We start from the raw sequence: 14272 nt of genomic DNA, 5'->3' as shown, positions 1-14272 counted from the left end.
CCCCTTTATGCCTGTGATTGAGGGTCACCAATGCTTGTAGGGGGTGGGGGGGCAGTCCTCCTTGTCTGTGGGGAGGGGTGAAGTTTTTATCAATGCTCTATCAGGCCCTGCCCCACCAGAGTGAGACAACCCCCCCCCCCCAGATTTTCTCTGCACTAAATGCCAGGCAATCTGGTCTGAAAACTCAATGGGGGAAATACATGTTGGTTTTCAATCAGAACCTGACACTCTGCCAGATTTTGGTAACATTCCGTCCAACATGTTTTGGGCAAAGAAGATGGGGTCCCCATCAACCTCACCATTGGATTTTGCTGATCCTTCATCTGAACCGAAACTGGGTATATTTGAGAGTGTTAAATGACAAACACAGGATGTTTATCAACCTGATCACCCAATTTATTTGGAAAAGGACTTGTTACACGTCATATCGATGTGTGAGCCATGTTTGGTTCCTGTTTTTAAAAACATTAAGAATCAGCTCTGCAGTGACAGAGACCAATAGAAAGCCATTGAACTAGCTGCAGTTAAGGCCATAAACAGCAATAGCTTGAGAGTGCGAGAAGGAAGATCCTGCAACCTGTTCTGACTTCAGGTTCACTTGAGGGCTAACGTCCTGGAAAGGCAACTATAAGAAGCCTTGCAGCTCATTGACAAACCTCTAATTACAAGATCTTCAATTCAACTAAAAGTATCAACTCATCTAAGAAACTATAGGCCTGCCACAAAAGAGAGATTGAGACATTATAAAATATATATTGGAATTGCACTGCTTATATCTAATCCTTTTGTGAGTGATGTGTACGAGGCGAGTGATTGAGACAATGTATTTTAAACTTCCGGCAAGTGTTGGACAGTAAATATCCTTCTTTATTTTAAACCTCACAAAAATGCTTGTTGCGGGAATTATTTAAATTGGGATTATCTCTCTGAGGGTAAGAAAATACACACACACTTCACATGGAAAACACACTGAGCATGGACAGTAAGAAAACCGATTTTTTTTGTCCGTAACAACAGTTTATTAAATATACACTGTGCACAAAAGGGCAATTTTAAAGCACAAGCTCTAATTTTCTTCTGCATTAAGCTAAAAGCTGTGAAAGAAATGCAAAATACATCAAATGGACCGCAAGTTTCTTTAAAATTGGGAGCAGCGCTTCATTTTTCTGTGCAAACAGTTTTCGCCAGAGCACAGAAAAATTATGAAGGTCAAGCACCATCTACTAATGAGATCAATGTCTGTTTTCAAGATTCCAAGAATGTGTTGTTTGTCGACAAAATGAAAAGGAAACTGGACGTTTTAAGCTCTGTATAAAACTGGATCCGATACTTCTGGAAGTCACTGATCCATCAATCCATTACATTACTTCTTTTTCTGTAAAACATATTCGATTATCCAGTGAGATTTCTTTCTTACAATTTTCTCCCTTCTCACCCTGAAAATATTGGCGGCTTGCTGAGGTAGGGATCCATGGGCACTGGTTACCCTCCTGTACATTCTTCAAAGCAACATCATTCATGCATCAACTCTGCAATGAATGACGGTATACTGTTAAAACCTTCCCCCCAAATGTCTTCATCCAACATTCACAATGACATCAGGATATTGCTCGGGATAGTGAACATTGGTCACTTTTTTCCTGTTAATTCAAGGAATCTGAGGTCAACTTCTGGCATCCTGATTGTATGAAAAAGAAAATCCATTCAGCCTAATTAACTAGCCCATTTTGGGACTTCATGCAATCTTTGAAAAAAGCATTTTGCAAATTCAAATCCATTTGCTTTGTTTGGTAAATTAGCAATTGATCAAATTTCTCTGTAACTGTTTGAATTGAGTTTGTGTTGCAGTAGGTGGCAGTCTTCTCCACAAAGCGACAGTCTATAGGAAGTCCACAAATTCTAAGTTTGCAGTTTCCATTTCTTATAATCATTCACATTCCCTGGTTCCAAATTTAAAAATAAATAAATGTAGATTAGGAGGCGATTTAGCGTGGCCAATCCACCTAACCTACACATCTTTGGATTGTGGGGGTAAAACCCACGCAGACATGGGGAGAATGTGCAAACTCCACACGGACAGTGACCCGGGTCCTGGATCAAACCCGGGTCCTCAGTTCCCTAGGTGGCAGTGCTAACCACTGCGCCACAGTGCTGCTCCCCTGGTTCAAAATTACCATGTTCCAACCATTCTTTGTATGGGCAGGGAGATTAGTAGATTTGTTTGTTCACTAAAATGAATCAAATTGCCCACTGAAGGTAATCTTCACGTTGTGAATTCTTGTCTATATAATGTAAAATAACTGAAGTTCATGTGGGTGATGTTCAAAATGTCTGTTACCTGAATAATGTATTGCAAATCCCATTAAATGACAATGCCTTCCTTGTCTCCTTTTAATCTGCATTACTAAAACAAACTTATTTCCCCTTTAATAATTATATCCATGGCCTATGAATTTAACGCTGGTGGATTTTACAGTCCCACTGAAGCCAATAGAGCTTTGAACAGTTCGTTACATTTTACGGTTCCACCCTTGCCGAAAAATTCCTCCTTCTGTTTTTTCCCTCAATTGTTCCTTTTGCCTGAGTTTCAAGGGAGTCACCTAACTTAAGATGTGCATTCATTATGGAACACCATCTCATCAATAATATTGTTTAATCCCCTGTTCGGGGCATCACAAGATTTTAGCACTGAAGTTTAGCAATTTGTATACATACACGTTGATGTGTAATATCTCTTGACCATGGTTAATCCTAAATAGTTTTCTGGTACCTTGTAATTGAATAACAGTATAACAGAAATGAAAGCATATTTTTTCAGATTGACAACTTGAATCCATCCTTCTGTGAATAGTTAAACTGCTATTCCTTAATTGCCTTTGGATAGTCACTTATGAGGTTCAGGCTAATAGGCCAATCAGGAGGCAGAGAAAGGTTTGATCAGTAAACCAAGGGGCCAAAGTGGTTGAGTTCTATATAGTAAAAAGTAAATGGTGATGACAGATAGTAAATTTACGATTTTAAATGCACAACAAAACAATAATGTCTCAAGACACAATTTTCAGTCAGATATAAGGACTACGACCTTCCTATCTGCAGTGATCGGACTGTTGCCATGTTTACTGGTACAATACTGACAAAGATCAGCTATGATCTTATTGAAGGGTGGAGCAGATTCGAAGGGGGATATGACGTATTCCCGCTCCTATTTCTTATGTTCTTATATGGATTCAGGTACTTCCATAACAGCATGATTTAGGGCTGTGTCCTATGGAGGACCCTAATGGAATCATGTTAAGGTATGTAGCAATCCTCATGGCCACTGGTGGTACAGCATGGATGGATGACTGCAGGTGACCCAACATAGTCACAACCTCCCTCATTCACTATCATTTGGTACGCCCAAGTAACTGCCAATTATATGGCTGGTACATGCTGTGAGCCAAGCACTACATAACTTCTGCACCCCAGAAAGTCAATTCTTCCTGCTCAAGCTTCCCTGTTTGATTCTCCTTTTTCTTAATGCACTGGGCATATTTTGTTTTTTATTTTAAGTTCACAAACTCTGTGTGTAAACTGGAATTAGTTTATCATGCCCTTCTGCAGCTGTTACACACTGTGGCTTACCTTCTTTTTCCGCTTGGCTTTTTTGAGCTTTTTTGATTTTTTCAAAATGTTGCTGAAGGTATCCTCACTCATTTGGGCTGTCACTTTCATCGTCAAACTTGGCAACTTTGCTGGAAAGGAAAATAAATCGGAGATCATTCTCCCAAAGAGTGTATTGGCTATTCTGTGCCTTTAACTTTAGATTAATAAATAGAATGAAGGCTGATTTATAACATCGACCGTCAATATTTCCTTCTGTTTTATTGACAAGGGATGTATCGTGATCTTTCACAATCTTACACATGTGAAATTCTACAAGCCACAAGTGCTAACCACCACAAATCCAATCTGCATGAACCCCAAAGTAGTATAAATACACTGCCTTAGCCATTATTCATAGAATCATACAGGTGGAGACTGTGGATGGGATTTACTGAACTGCCCCCCCCCCCCCCCCCCCTCTGCAGCGAGTGCTGCGGTGGCGGAATCGGTCCACTATTGGCTGGTGTGGGATTTTCCGGCTCCGCCGTGGACAACAGATTTTACCATGGCTCGCACCCTCCACCATTGGGGAATCTGCAGTTGGGGGGGGGGGGGGGGGGGGGGCTCTTGCAGTCAGAGGCTGCCAGAAATGGCTGGAAGATCCCAACCTGTTTAGAACATAAAACATAGAACATTACAGCGCAGTACAGGCCCTTCAGCCCTCAATGTTGCGCCGACCTGTGAAACCACTCTCAAGCCCATTTTTGCCCATCATCTCTGTGCTGGCTCTTTGTAGGAGCAATGTCGTTAATCCCATGTCCATGCTCTTTCCCTGTAGCAAAGTAAAATTCTCTCTTTCAAGTACACATCCTCTTCAAAGTAACTATTGCACCTGCTTCCACCACCCTTTCTTAAAGTGCATTCTAGACCATAAGCACCTTGGGACATGTATTTTATAAATTCAAATTGTTCTGGTAATAACTCACTGCATAAAAAAATACCTCATTGCCTCCTCAGATATTTAAAAAAAAACGTATTATCTTAAATCTGGGCCTTCTGGTTTCCAAGCCTCTCGCCAGCAGAGACAGTTTCACATTATCGACTCTTTCAAAATCCCTCAATCTTGAACACCTCTAAGAAATCTCCCCTTAATCTTCCCTGCACTAGGGAGAATAACCCCAGTTTCTCTGGTCTATCCACAGAACCCCAAAAGGCCCAGATTGTCACCGCGTCTTTTCAAATACTTGTGAAGTACCCAGCTGATGTTAAATTTTAGGGCATTCCAAATCCTGGATGGGAAACTTGGAATGGTGGCTCCTAACTGTATTTTTTGTTATAATGTGGGAAAGGCGTGAAGACCAGTGAGGAAGTTTCCAGTCTTGTTGTAACAGTTAAACAAAATAAATGTTTATTAAAAAATAAAAGACAGAACAAGAAAGGCAACTAAAAAAAACCATACACTTAATTACAATAATGGTTACACACAGTAACTAAATTGAGAGCTAAACCTCCCCAAACAACATCCATTGGTTTTACAACTATAGACAAAATACAATAGTTACCATGCTCAACACCGACAGCTCATTTGGGATTGCTTCTGGTCTAGAACAGAAACAATTGGCGGCTCAAACAGGATTCCCCAGGCAATGGCTTGTTTGGAATGGACACAGCTTCCTGCCGTGTATAGCTGTGATGTTGGACCAGCTCAGCTCACTATATACGATGAAGCCTGCCACTAATATACTTATACTTATGAGATTTTCTTATCTGAACATTTTTCAGAGTGGTCTCTCTTCATGAAATTTCTTCCATGAGTTCACCTCTTTAGACTATCAGTGTGAAATTGACCCTCATCTTCTCTTTTGAACTTTTACGATCTGTGCTTTAATTTCTGAAATTCGAAGCCCTTTTGTTATCCACTTCTCTTCGGGAGGTGCCGGTATACGGAGTTGCTAGATGAATCCGCATATTAAAGGCCTCAGTAAAATTGTCTTCCTAACCAATTCCCGGTTAAAATTAGTTTGCTGTCTTTTAATTGTACATTCACCAGAACACATTCCCAATTATTCGATTCCTTCATTTTCACAACTTGTTGAAAACTGGGTGGGGTTTGGATACAGAGCCTCACCCCCAATTTTAGGAAATCCCATTATTGCCAGCTGGGGGAGGGGAGGGGTGTGAATCACTTGGGTTCGAAACACAAGAATCTGCTGGGCCATTTGAAATTAGTGCTGCATTCAAACAGACCCCCTTTTCACTGTCTTAACCCACAGAGTGGGAGCCATGGTTTTATGAAGGAGGAGTAAATACTTGTGAAAGGTGGACTTAAGTTCTGTTTAAGTGTCATGATCTGAAGTGATTTAAATCCCTAGTTCTTTAAGATTGAAAAAAAATCTGTTTGCAGCTTCTACTTAGAGTATAAACAAGATGCATGCTAGAGTGCATTGATTGACAGGCTATCTGATATAGCTTAGAAAAGAAATATTAAACATCCGTTCTTGCAACTTCAACTCCATTGTTTACTCCTGTCAAGATTTGGTATTACAAGTGAGCCTGTTACGAATGCTAGGTTGAGTTTCAACATGTCCAGAATCGCTTATTTCAGCAGTGGCCTATATATACATATTGATTGACAGTTTAATAATAATAATCTTTATTGTCACAAGTAGGCTTACATTAACACTGCAATGAAGTTACTGTGAAAAGCCGGTAGTCCACACATTTCAGCGCCTGTTCGGACGCAGGGAGGGAGAATTCAGAATGTCCAAATTACCTAACAGCATGTCTTTTGGGACTTGTGGGAGCACCCGGAGGAAACCCATGCAGACAGAGGGAGCGTTCAGGCTTTGCACAGACAGTGACCCAAGCCGGGAATCGAACCTCAGTCCCTAGTGCTGTGAAACAACAGTGCTAACCACTGTGCTACCGTGCCGCCCAGAGGATTTGATGTCTTTGATATAGTTAGTGAAATAGATGTTTATTTTTAACAACAGATTGATATCCTGACGGAATTTACAATTTTTGAATGGGCACCATGAATGAGAAGTTTTATTTTCAGTACCAAGTGTGTTTGAGTGAGACATCTATTAGATAGTTAGAAGTTTAATTATTTTCATCTACTTATGGTCCCTGAGGTCTTCCCATTGTGGATACTGGATAAGTGGCTGTGGAGGATACATGAGGGCAAGGAGTTAACGTGGTGTTGGGGAATATGAGGGGGCATGGAATTGGGTGGTGTGAGTCTATTTGAGGGATGAAGGCTAGAGGCCATTTAGCCTTTAATACAACTGGGCTGTAGTCAAGGCCCACTTCTGTAATATCTCACCTTTGTGGCCACCTCTCATCTTCCACCGGAGATGGTGGGCCCAACTCCATCCGCCCTCATCTCGCCAGAACCAAGATATGGCTCCTTTTAAAGGAGACAGGTCTGCCGGGCTTAGCAGATTCCCAACTGAACGTTTTCATCTCCCAGTAAATCTGGCCCAAAAAGTCTTAAATTTACACTTTTTGGTTCTCACCCCTCAGTGTTTGTAGTGGAAGGGTTGCACTGAGTGCTGAATTTGGGGCATTTGAGTGCTATAGTGAGAGTTTGGTGACTGAGGGAGTTAGGTGAGGAGGGAGTAAGGCGCTCCTTTCATTTTGTTTCCTACATTTCCGCAAAGAGCGAGAAGGGAGCCAGGAGTTTACAGAGAGTGCAGCTGACGGGGAGCAGAGTCGGAGGGCGGAGGTCCAGTTGGTCCACAGGGCAGCTATATTCTGTAAGGTAAGAGGGGATGGAGGCTAGGCCAGTTGCATGCTCCTCCTGTAGGATGTGGGTGGTGAGGGATACCACCGGTATCCCCACTGACTATACCTGCGGGAAGTGCACCCGACTCCAGCTCCTCAAAGACCGTCTTAGCGAACTGGAGCTGAAGCTGGATAAACTCTGGATCATCCGGGAGGCAGAGGGGGTGATAGAGAAGAATCACAGGGAGGTAACCACACCAAAGGTACAGGACAAGAGTAGCTGGGGAAAGAAAACAAACAGGCTGACAGTGCAGGGATCCCTCGTGGCCATTCCTCTTCAAAACAAGTATACCGTTTTGGATGCTGTTGGGGGGATGACCTACCATCGGAAGGCCCTAGCGGCCAGGTCTCTGGCACTGAGGAACCGGATTTGTAGTCCAGCAACTAAGCTAGCCGATGTTCAGGACGCCAAAGCGTGTAGTGAGGCAGTGGGGGAGGGAACACTGACAAAGGAGAGTACTTGCAGGCACGGAGATGGGTTGAAGTGTGTATACTTCAACGCAAGAAGCATCAGGAATAAGGTGGGTGAACTTAAGGCGTGGATCGGTACTTGGGACTACGATGTGGTGGCCATCACGGAAACTTGGATAGAAGAGGGGCAGAAATGGTAGTTGGAGGTCCCTGGTTATAGATGTTTCAATAAGATTAGGGAGGGTGGTAAAAGAGGTGGGGGGGTGGCATTGTTAATTAGAGCTAGTATAACAGCTGCAGAAAGGCAGTTCGAGGAGTATCTGCCGACTGAGGTAGTATGGGTTGAAGTCAGAAATAGGAAAGGAGCAGTCACCTTGTTAGGAGTTTTCTATAGGCCCCCCAATAGTAGCAGAGATGTGGAGGAACAGATTGGGAAACAGATTTTGGAAAGGTGCAAAAGTCACAGGGTGGTAGTCATGGATGACTTTAACTTCCCAAACATTGAGTGGAAACTCTTTAGATCAAATAGTTTGGATGGGGTGGTGTTTGTGCAGTGTGTCCAGGAAGCTTTCCTAACACAGTATGTAGATTGTCCGACCAGAGGGGAGGCAATATTGGATTTGGTACTTGGTAATGAACCAGGGCAAGTGATAGATTTGTTCGTGGGGGAGCATTTTGGATATAGTGACCACAATTCTGTGACTTTCACTTTAATAATGGAGAGGGATAGGTGCGTGCAACAGGGCAAGGTTTACAATTGGGGGAAGGGTAAATACGATGTTGTCAGACAAGAATTGAAATGCATAAGTTGGGACCATAGGCTGTCAGGGAAGGACACAAGTGAAATGTGGAACTTGTTCAAGGAACAGGTACTATGTGTCCTTGATATGTATGTCCCTGTCAGGCAGGGAAGAGATGGTCGAGTGAGGGAACCATGGTTGACAAGATAGGTTGAATGTCTTGTTAAGAGGAAAAAGGAGACTTATGCAAGGCTGAGGAAACAAGGTTCAGACAGGGCGCTGGAGGGATACAAGATAGCCAGGAGGAAACTGAAGAAAGGGATTAGGAGAGCTAAGAGAGGGCATGAACAATCTTTGGCGGGTAGGATCAAGGAAAATCCCAAGGCCTTTTATACATATGTGAGAAATATGAGAATGACTAGAGCGAGGGTAGGTCCGATCAAGGACAGTAGCGGGAGATTGTGTATTGAGTCTGAAGAGATAGGAGAGGTCTTGAATGAGTACTTTTCTTCTGTATTTACAAATGAGAGGGGCCATATTGTTGGAGAGGACAGTGTGAAACAGACTGGTAAGCTCGAGGAAATATTCGTTAGGAAGGAAGATGTGTTGGGCATTTTGAAAAACTTGAGGATAGACAAATCACCCGGGGGGCCTGACGGGATATATCCAAGGATTCTATGGGAAGCAAGAGATGAAATTGCAGAGCGGTTGGCAATGATCTTTTCGTCCTCATTGTCAACAGGGGTGGTACCAGGGGATTGGAGAGTGGCGAATGTCGTGCCCCTGTTCAAAAAAGGGACTAGGGATAACCCTGGCAATTACAAGCCAGTTAGTCTTACTTCGGTGGTAGGCAAAGTAATGGAAAGGGTACTGAAGGATAGGATTTCTGAGCATCTGGAAAGACACTGCTTGATTAGGAATAGTCAGAACGGATTTGTGAGGGGTAGGTCTTGCCTTATAAGTCTTATAGAATTCTTTGAGGAGGTGACCAAGCATGTGGATGAAGGTAAAGCAGTGGATGTCGTGTACATGGATTTTAGTAAGGCATTTGATAAGGTTCCCCATGGTAGGCTTATGCAGAAAGTAAGGAGGCATGGGATAGTGGGAAATTTGGCCAGTTGGATAACAAACTGGCTAACCGATAGAAGTCAGAGAGTGGTGGTGGATGGCAAATATTCAGCCTGGATTCCAGTTACCAGTGGCATACCGCAGGGATCAGTTCTGGGTCCTCTGCTATTTGTGATTTTCATTAATGACTTGGATGAGGGAGTTGAAGGGTGGGTTAGTAAATTTGCAGACGATACGGAGATTGGTGGAGTTGTGGATAGTGAGACATAGATAGGATGCAGAGCTGGGCTGAGAAGTGGCAGATGGAGTTTAACCCTGAAAAGTGTGAGGTTGTTCATTTTGGAAGGACAAATGTGAATGCGGAATACAGGGTTAACGGTAGAGTTCTTGGCAATGTGGAGGAGCAGAGAGATCTTAGGGTCTATGTTCATCCATCTTTGAAAGTTGCCACTCAAGTGGGTAGAGCTGTGAAGAAGGCCTATGGTGTGCTAGCGTTCATTAACAGAGGGATTGAATTTAAGAGCCGTGAGGTGATGATGCAGCTGTACAAAACTTTGGTAAGGCCACATTTGGAGTACTGTGTACAGTTCTGGTCGCCTCATTTTAGGAAGGATGTGGAAGCTTTGGAAAAGGTGCAAAGGAGATTTACCAGGATGTTGCCTGGAATGGAGAGTAGGTCTTACGAGGAAAGGTTGAGGGTGCTAGGCCTTTTCTCATTCGAACGGAGAAGGATGAGGGGCGACTTGATAGAGGTTTATAAGATGATCAGGGGAATAAATAGAGTAGACAGTCAGAGACCTTTTCCCCGGGGGAGCAAACCATTACAAGGGGACATAAATTTAAGGTGAATGGTGGAAGATATAGGGGGGGATGTCAGAGGTAGGTTCTTTACCCAGAGAGTAGTGGGGGCATGGAATGCACTGCCTATGGAAGTAATTGAGTTGGAAATATTAAGGACCTTCAAGCAGCTATTGGATAGGTACATGGATTACAGTAGAATGATATAGTGTAAATTAATTTGTTCTTAAGGGCAGCACGGTAGCATTGTGGATAGCACAATTGCTTCACAGCTCCAGGGTCCAAGGTTCGATTCCGGCTTGGGTCACTGTCTGTGCGGAGTCTGCACATCCTCCCCGTGTGTGCGTGGGTTTCCTCCGGATGCTCCGGTTTCCTCCCACAGTCCAAAGATGTGCAGGTTAGGTGGATTGGCCATGATAAATTGCCCTTAGTGTCCAAAAATGCCCTTAGTGTTGGGTGGAGATGTTGACCTTGGGTAGGGTGCTCTTTCCAAGAGCCAGTGCAGACTCAATGGGCCGAATGGCCTCCTTCTGCACTGTAATTTCTATGATAATCTATGATTAATCTAGGACAAAGGTTTGGCACAACATCGTGGGCCGAAGGGCCTGTTCTGTGCTGTATTTTTCTATGTTCTATGTTTTATGTTCTAGATCAGCGATATAAACCCCTTAATTGTCATGTTAGTGCATCGATTATTTACAGTAGCATGAGTGGTAATGTCCTTGGTTCTCCGGATTGAGTGCATTTTCACAGGACTCAGAAAGAACAACATTTGCTCTCTGTAGTGGTGGCTGGACTCAGATGATGGGTAACCCTGAGTTCAATGACTACACCTACCTGCTGGGTGAATAGGTGCTCTTCTACAGTGGTGACATGCTAATGCTGTGAATCTTCATTGTTGCACCAGTGTAGGGCCACGGGGGGAAAACCCTTAGAACAGTATTTGAGATGAGATTAATAAACATTTAGAAATGTATCATTAATCAAAGTCAGCCAGCATGGATTTGATAAGGGTAAGTTTAAACAACTTAAGATCTTGTTACCTACAGGACAGGGTTCTTTCCTGGTCACCACAAACACAATGGGCATACTTCAAACCTCCCCAAGGCCATTTCTGAGTCAGACGAGAAATTTAAATGTAAAACATTTCAAACACAACCTCAACCTGCCTAATTCTGGTTTTAATGGAGGTGGGAAAGGGTGTGGAGGACCAGCTCACTCTCAGAAGATGTGTTAGTGGTTAAAAGGTTTTAAGGAAGCTATGCACTTCCAATTTTACAAGCTTTTAATCTTTAACCCATTTGGTTGGGATTCCAGGGCTACAGGAGCGAATATAGCCAGATCCAAAATGGAAGTGCTTTTACAGAACAGCTTGTGGGCCAGGAGCAACAGGGGTGCTTCCATCCTCCTTCCTCTACTGGCCCAACAACTCTTAATTGACTTTGTTTCAATGATCGGCAACAAGCCCCTCAATGCCCCCCCCACCCCCCAGACTCCACCGACTATGAAAATCCCTCCCTGTAATTTCTCCACCCACATCCACCTCTCTGTTGCTTGGCTGTAGCTACGCATCACAGGACTTCCCACTCAACAGGCAGCCAGCAGCAAAAAAATGTTTTAAACGCTCCGTTAATATCGACAAGACGTCTGGGAAAATCACATTTCTGTAATTCCAGTTCAGGACTTGTCCCCACAAACACCCTCCTCATTCCCCATGTGAATATTCCAAATGGCTTCCTCCTTTACTGTAAAGAAAGATGTAGAGAAATTGTAAGTTGTTGATAAACTGATTGGATAATAGCACACATTTTGAAAATACCTTCTTTTCTTTCGTGTAAGGCATTCAGTATCGCTTTTCCACACAGTTCACCGAGGCAATTATCATCTAAATCCAGTTCAGTCAAATGATCAGAAAACTTGATTAGCCTGCGAGAGAATTTCCATTGAAAAGACACAGTAAAACAGTGATATACAGGATGGTTCAATTCTGAATATATCTTTAAAAAAGCTGAGAAATACTGGCCCATAATTTGCTGTAGCATGCCGATGAAAGGCATCCTCTATTTGTTAGTAAAACATGCATGGACCATATAATGCTCCAAAGTAGGCTCACTGTGTTGTTATGGGCTCAGAAACTCCAAAGTGTATTATGAAGCTCACCTGACCTATAACTTTTATGTTAAATTTGGCTAGGATGAGCACAAGAGCCTCCACTTCAGGTGTGAGTCATCAGACTTCCTAGGTGCTTTTATCAAAACAAAGTTTATTATAAGAATGTAGTTAACATATATAAAAAACTCAGCAAGAATTTGTTATCAATTACAAACATGAACAAAACACAACAGCTACAGTAATCTATGTGTATAACTCCTAATGAATCCCCCTTAGCTGTTCCAATTCAATACAAAATCTAATAAAACCAAAATCCCTTTTCAAGGGCGTGGCCCAGCACACTGTAATATTCAAAACTCCTTCAGAAAGCAACTCTAGCTTTAAGGTTACCAAGGCAGCTTGCCTCACCCAATGTACTGTCAGTTCACTGGAACAGCTTTAGAAATAAAACAGAGAAAACAGGGGAAACTTCCTGCAGCTTAGCACAGTGCTTTCCAACATTCCAACTTCTGCAGTCCAAACGAACAAATCGAAAATGAAATCACAACGCCAAGCCCCCTCTCACCTGTCAGCCACAGCCCAGCTCCACCCACAAATTACATCACCGAAGCCGTGCTGCAAGCCATGTGGCAAAAACAAAACCTTTCTTAAAGGGACACTCACATGACAGTGTCACATCAAACCAGCTATCACTTTCTTTGTTGAATGTAGCTACTATCTACGGTGAGAAAATCTATCAGCGGAATGCTCTGTTCATGAGGCGGTGTTGACGTCGGGGCAGGATTTGTGGACGGCTACGACAGCAAAACTGGCGCCCCACCTGGACCGATTCAAAGACCATTGAGGGGTTGGAACCGGCACCATGTGGAATGCGGTCGATTCCAATGGAAAATAGTGTCTAATTTGCCGGGGTCAGGATTGACACTCAAGAGGCTGACAACCTGCAGCCGCATATTAGCACTTACTCCCCACACACACTCATCCCAGCCAACAAGATGAGACTGGTTGCGAGGAGCACGCCTATCCGGTTGATGGGTCGGCTGGGGCCAGAGCGTACCTAGGAGGGGTGGCCTTATGAATCCAGTGCTAGGTTCACAGTGGGTAGTCAGTGGTGTGCGCAGTTGCATGGCTGCCTGGCAGGCTGCGGCAGTGGTGCCAGTCCACTACGACCCCACGGTCAACTCCTGGCCACCCCCTACTTCTCCCACAGTCCCTGGTAGAAGATCCCCGGCCAGCGGCACAACTGTCAGCACACTATGGCGATGTTGGACACTTTCCGTGCCCCCTCCCTCCCACTCATCAGGAACGCCGCTTGTTTCATGATTTTTAAAAACACAAGTGAACCTCGCCGCTGGGAATTCCCCCCAGTGGAGGCAGAAAATCGCCAAGGCCCTGGACAATACTGGGTCAGGCCCGCTAATGATATGCCAATGGCATTTATTGTAAGTGCGGAGTAGAACGCGTTGACACCTCTGTTGAGGCACCGGCGAATTGCGATTTAGCGTGAACCCGCCGTCGGCCACGATTTTAGCGTTAAAACCGATTCTCCGCTCAATTGCCTTTCCCGATTTTGGAGTCTGCCGACGGAGAATCCCACTTAGAATCTTTGTTTGTGTGTTTTTGGTGTGGTGTTATTGTGGGAAAGCACCTGTGGGAGTCCCCCTAGGTTAACTGGATATTGTAACACCTATGGCACAGACTGCACCAATGTTTTAATACACCAGATCCTTTCTCAGGTCAGGGGCCTGACCTCAGCTCAGGTCAGAACTCTG

The 14272-nt window shown here is 43.8% G+C and overlaps 1 protein-coding gene across 1 annotated transcript in view; it reads right to left on the bottom strand.

Moving 5' to 3' along the window:
* Positions 1-844: 844 nt before the first annotated feature.
* Positions 845-14272, bottom strand: part of LOC140389648 (uncharacterized) — a 113817-nt gene continuing 100389 nt past the window's right edge. Inside the window, exons 8-10 of the mRNA XM_072473967.1 lie at positions 12208-12314; positions 3625-3734; positions 845-1375 (exon numbers count right to left, since the gene is read on the bottom strand). Of these exons, the coding sequence (XP_072330068.1) occupies positions 1364-1375; positions 3625-3734; positions 12208-12314 (229 nt within the window). The 3' untranslated portion in view covers positions 845-1363. The remainder of the gene's footprint in view (positions 1376-3624; positions 3735-12207; positions 12315-14272) is intronic.

Source organism: Scyliorhinus torazame, chromosome 14 (genome assembly GCF_047496885.1).
Source record: "Scyliorhinus torazame isolate Kashiwa2021f chromosome 14, sScyTor2.1, whole genome shotgun sequence".
NCBI classification, from domain to species: Eukaryota; Metazoa; Chordata; class Chondrichthyes; order Carcharhiniformes; family Scyliorhinidae; genus Scyliorhinus; species Scyliorhinus torazame.
The sequence above is the reverse complement of the archived record's forward strand: the minus strand, read 5'-3'. Positions and strand labels throughout refer to the sequence as shown.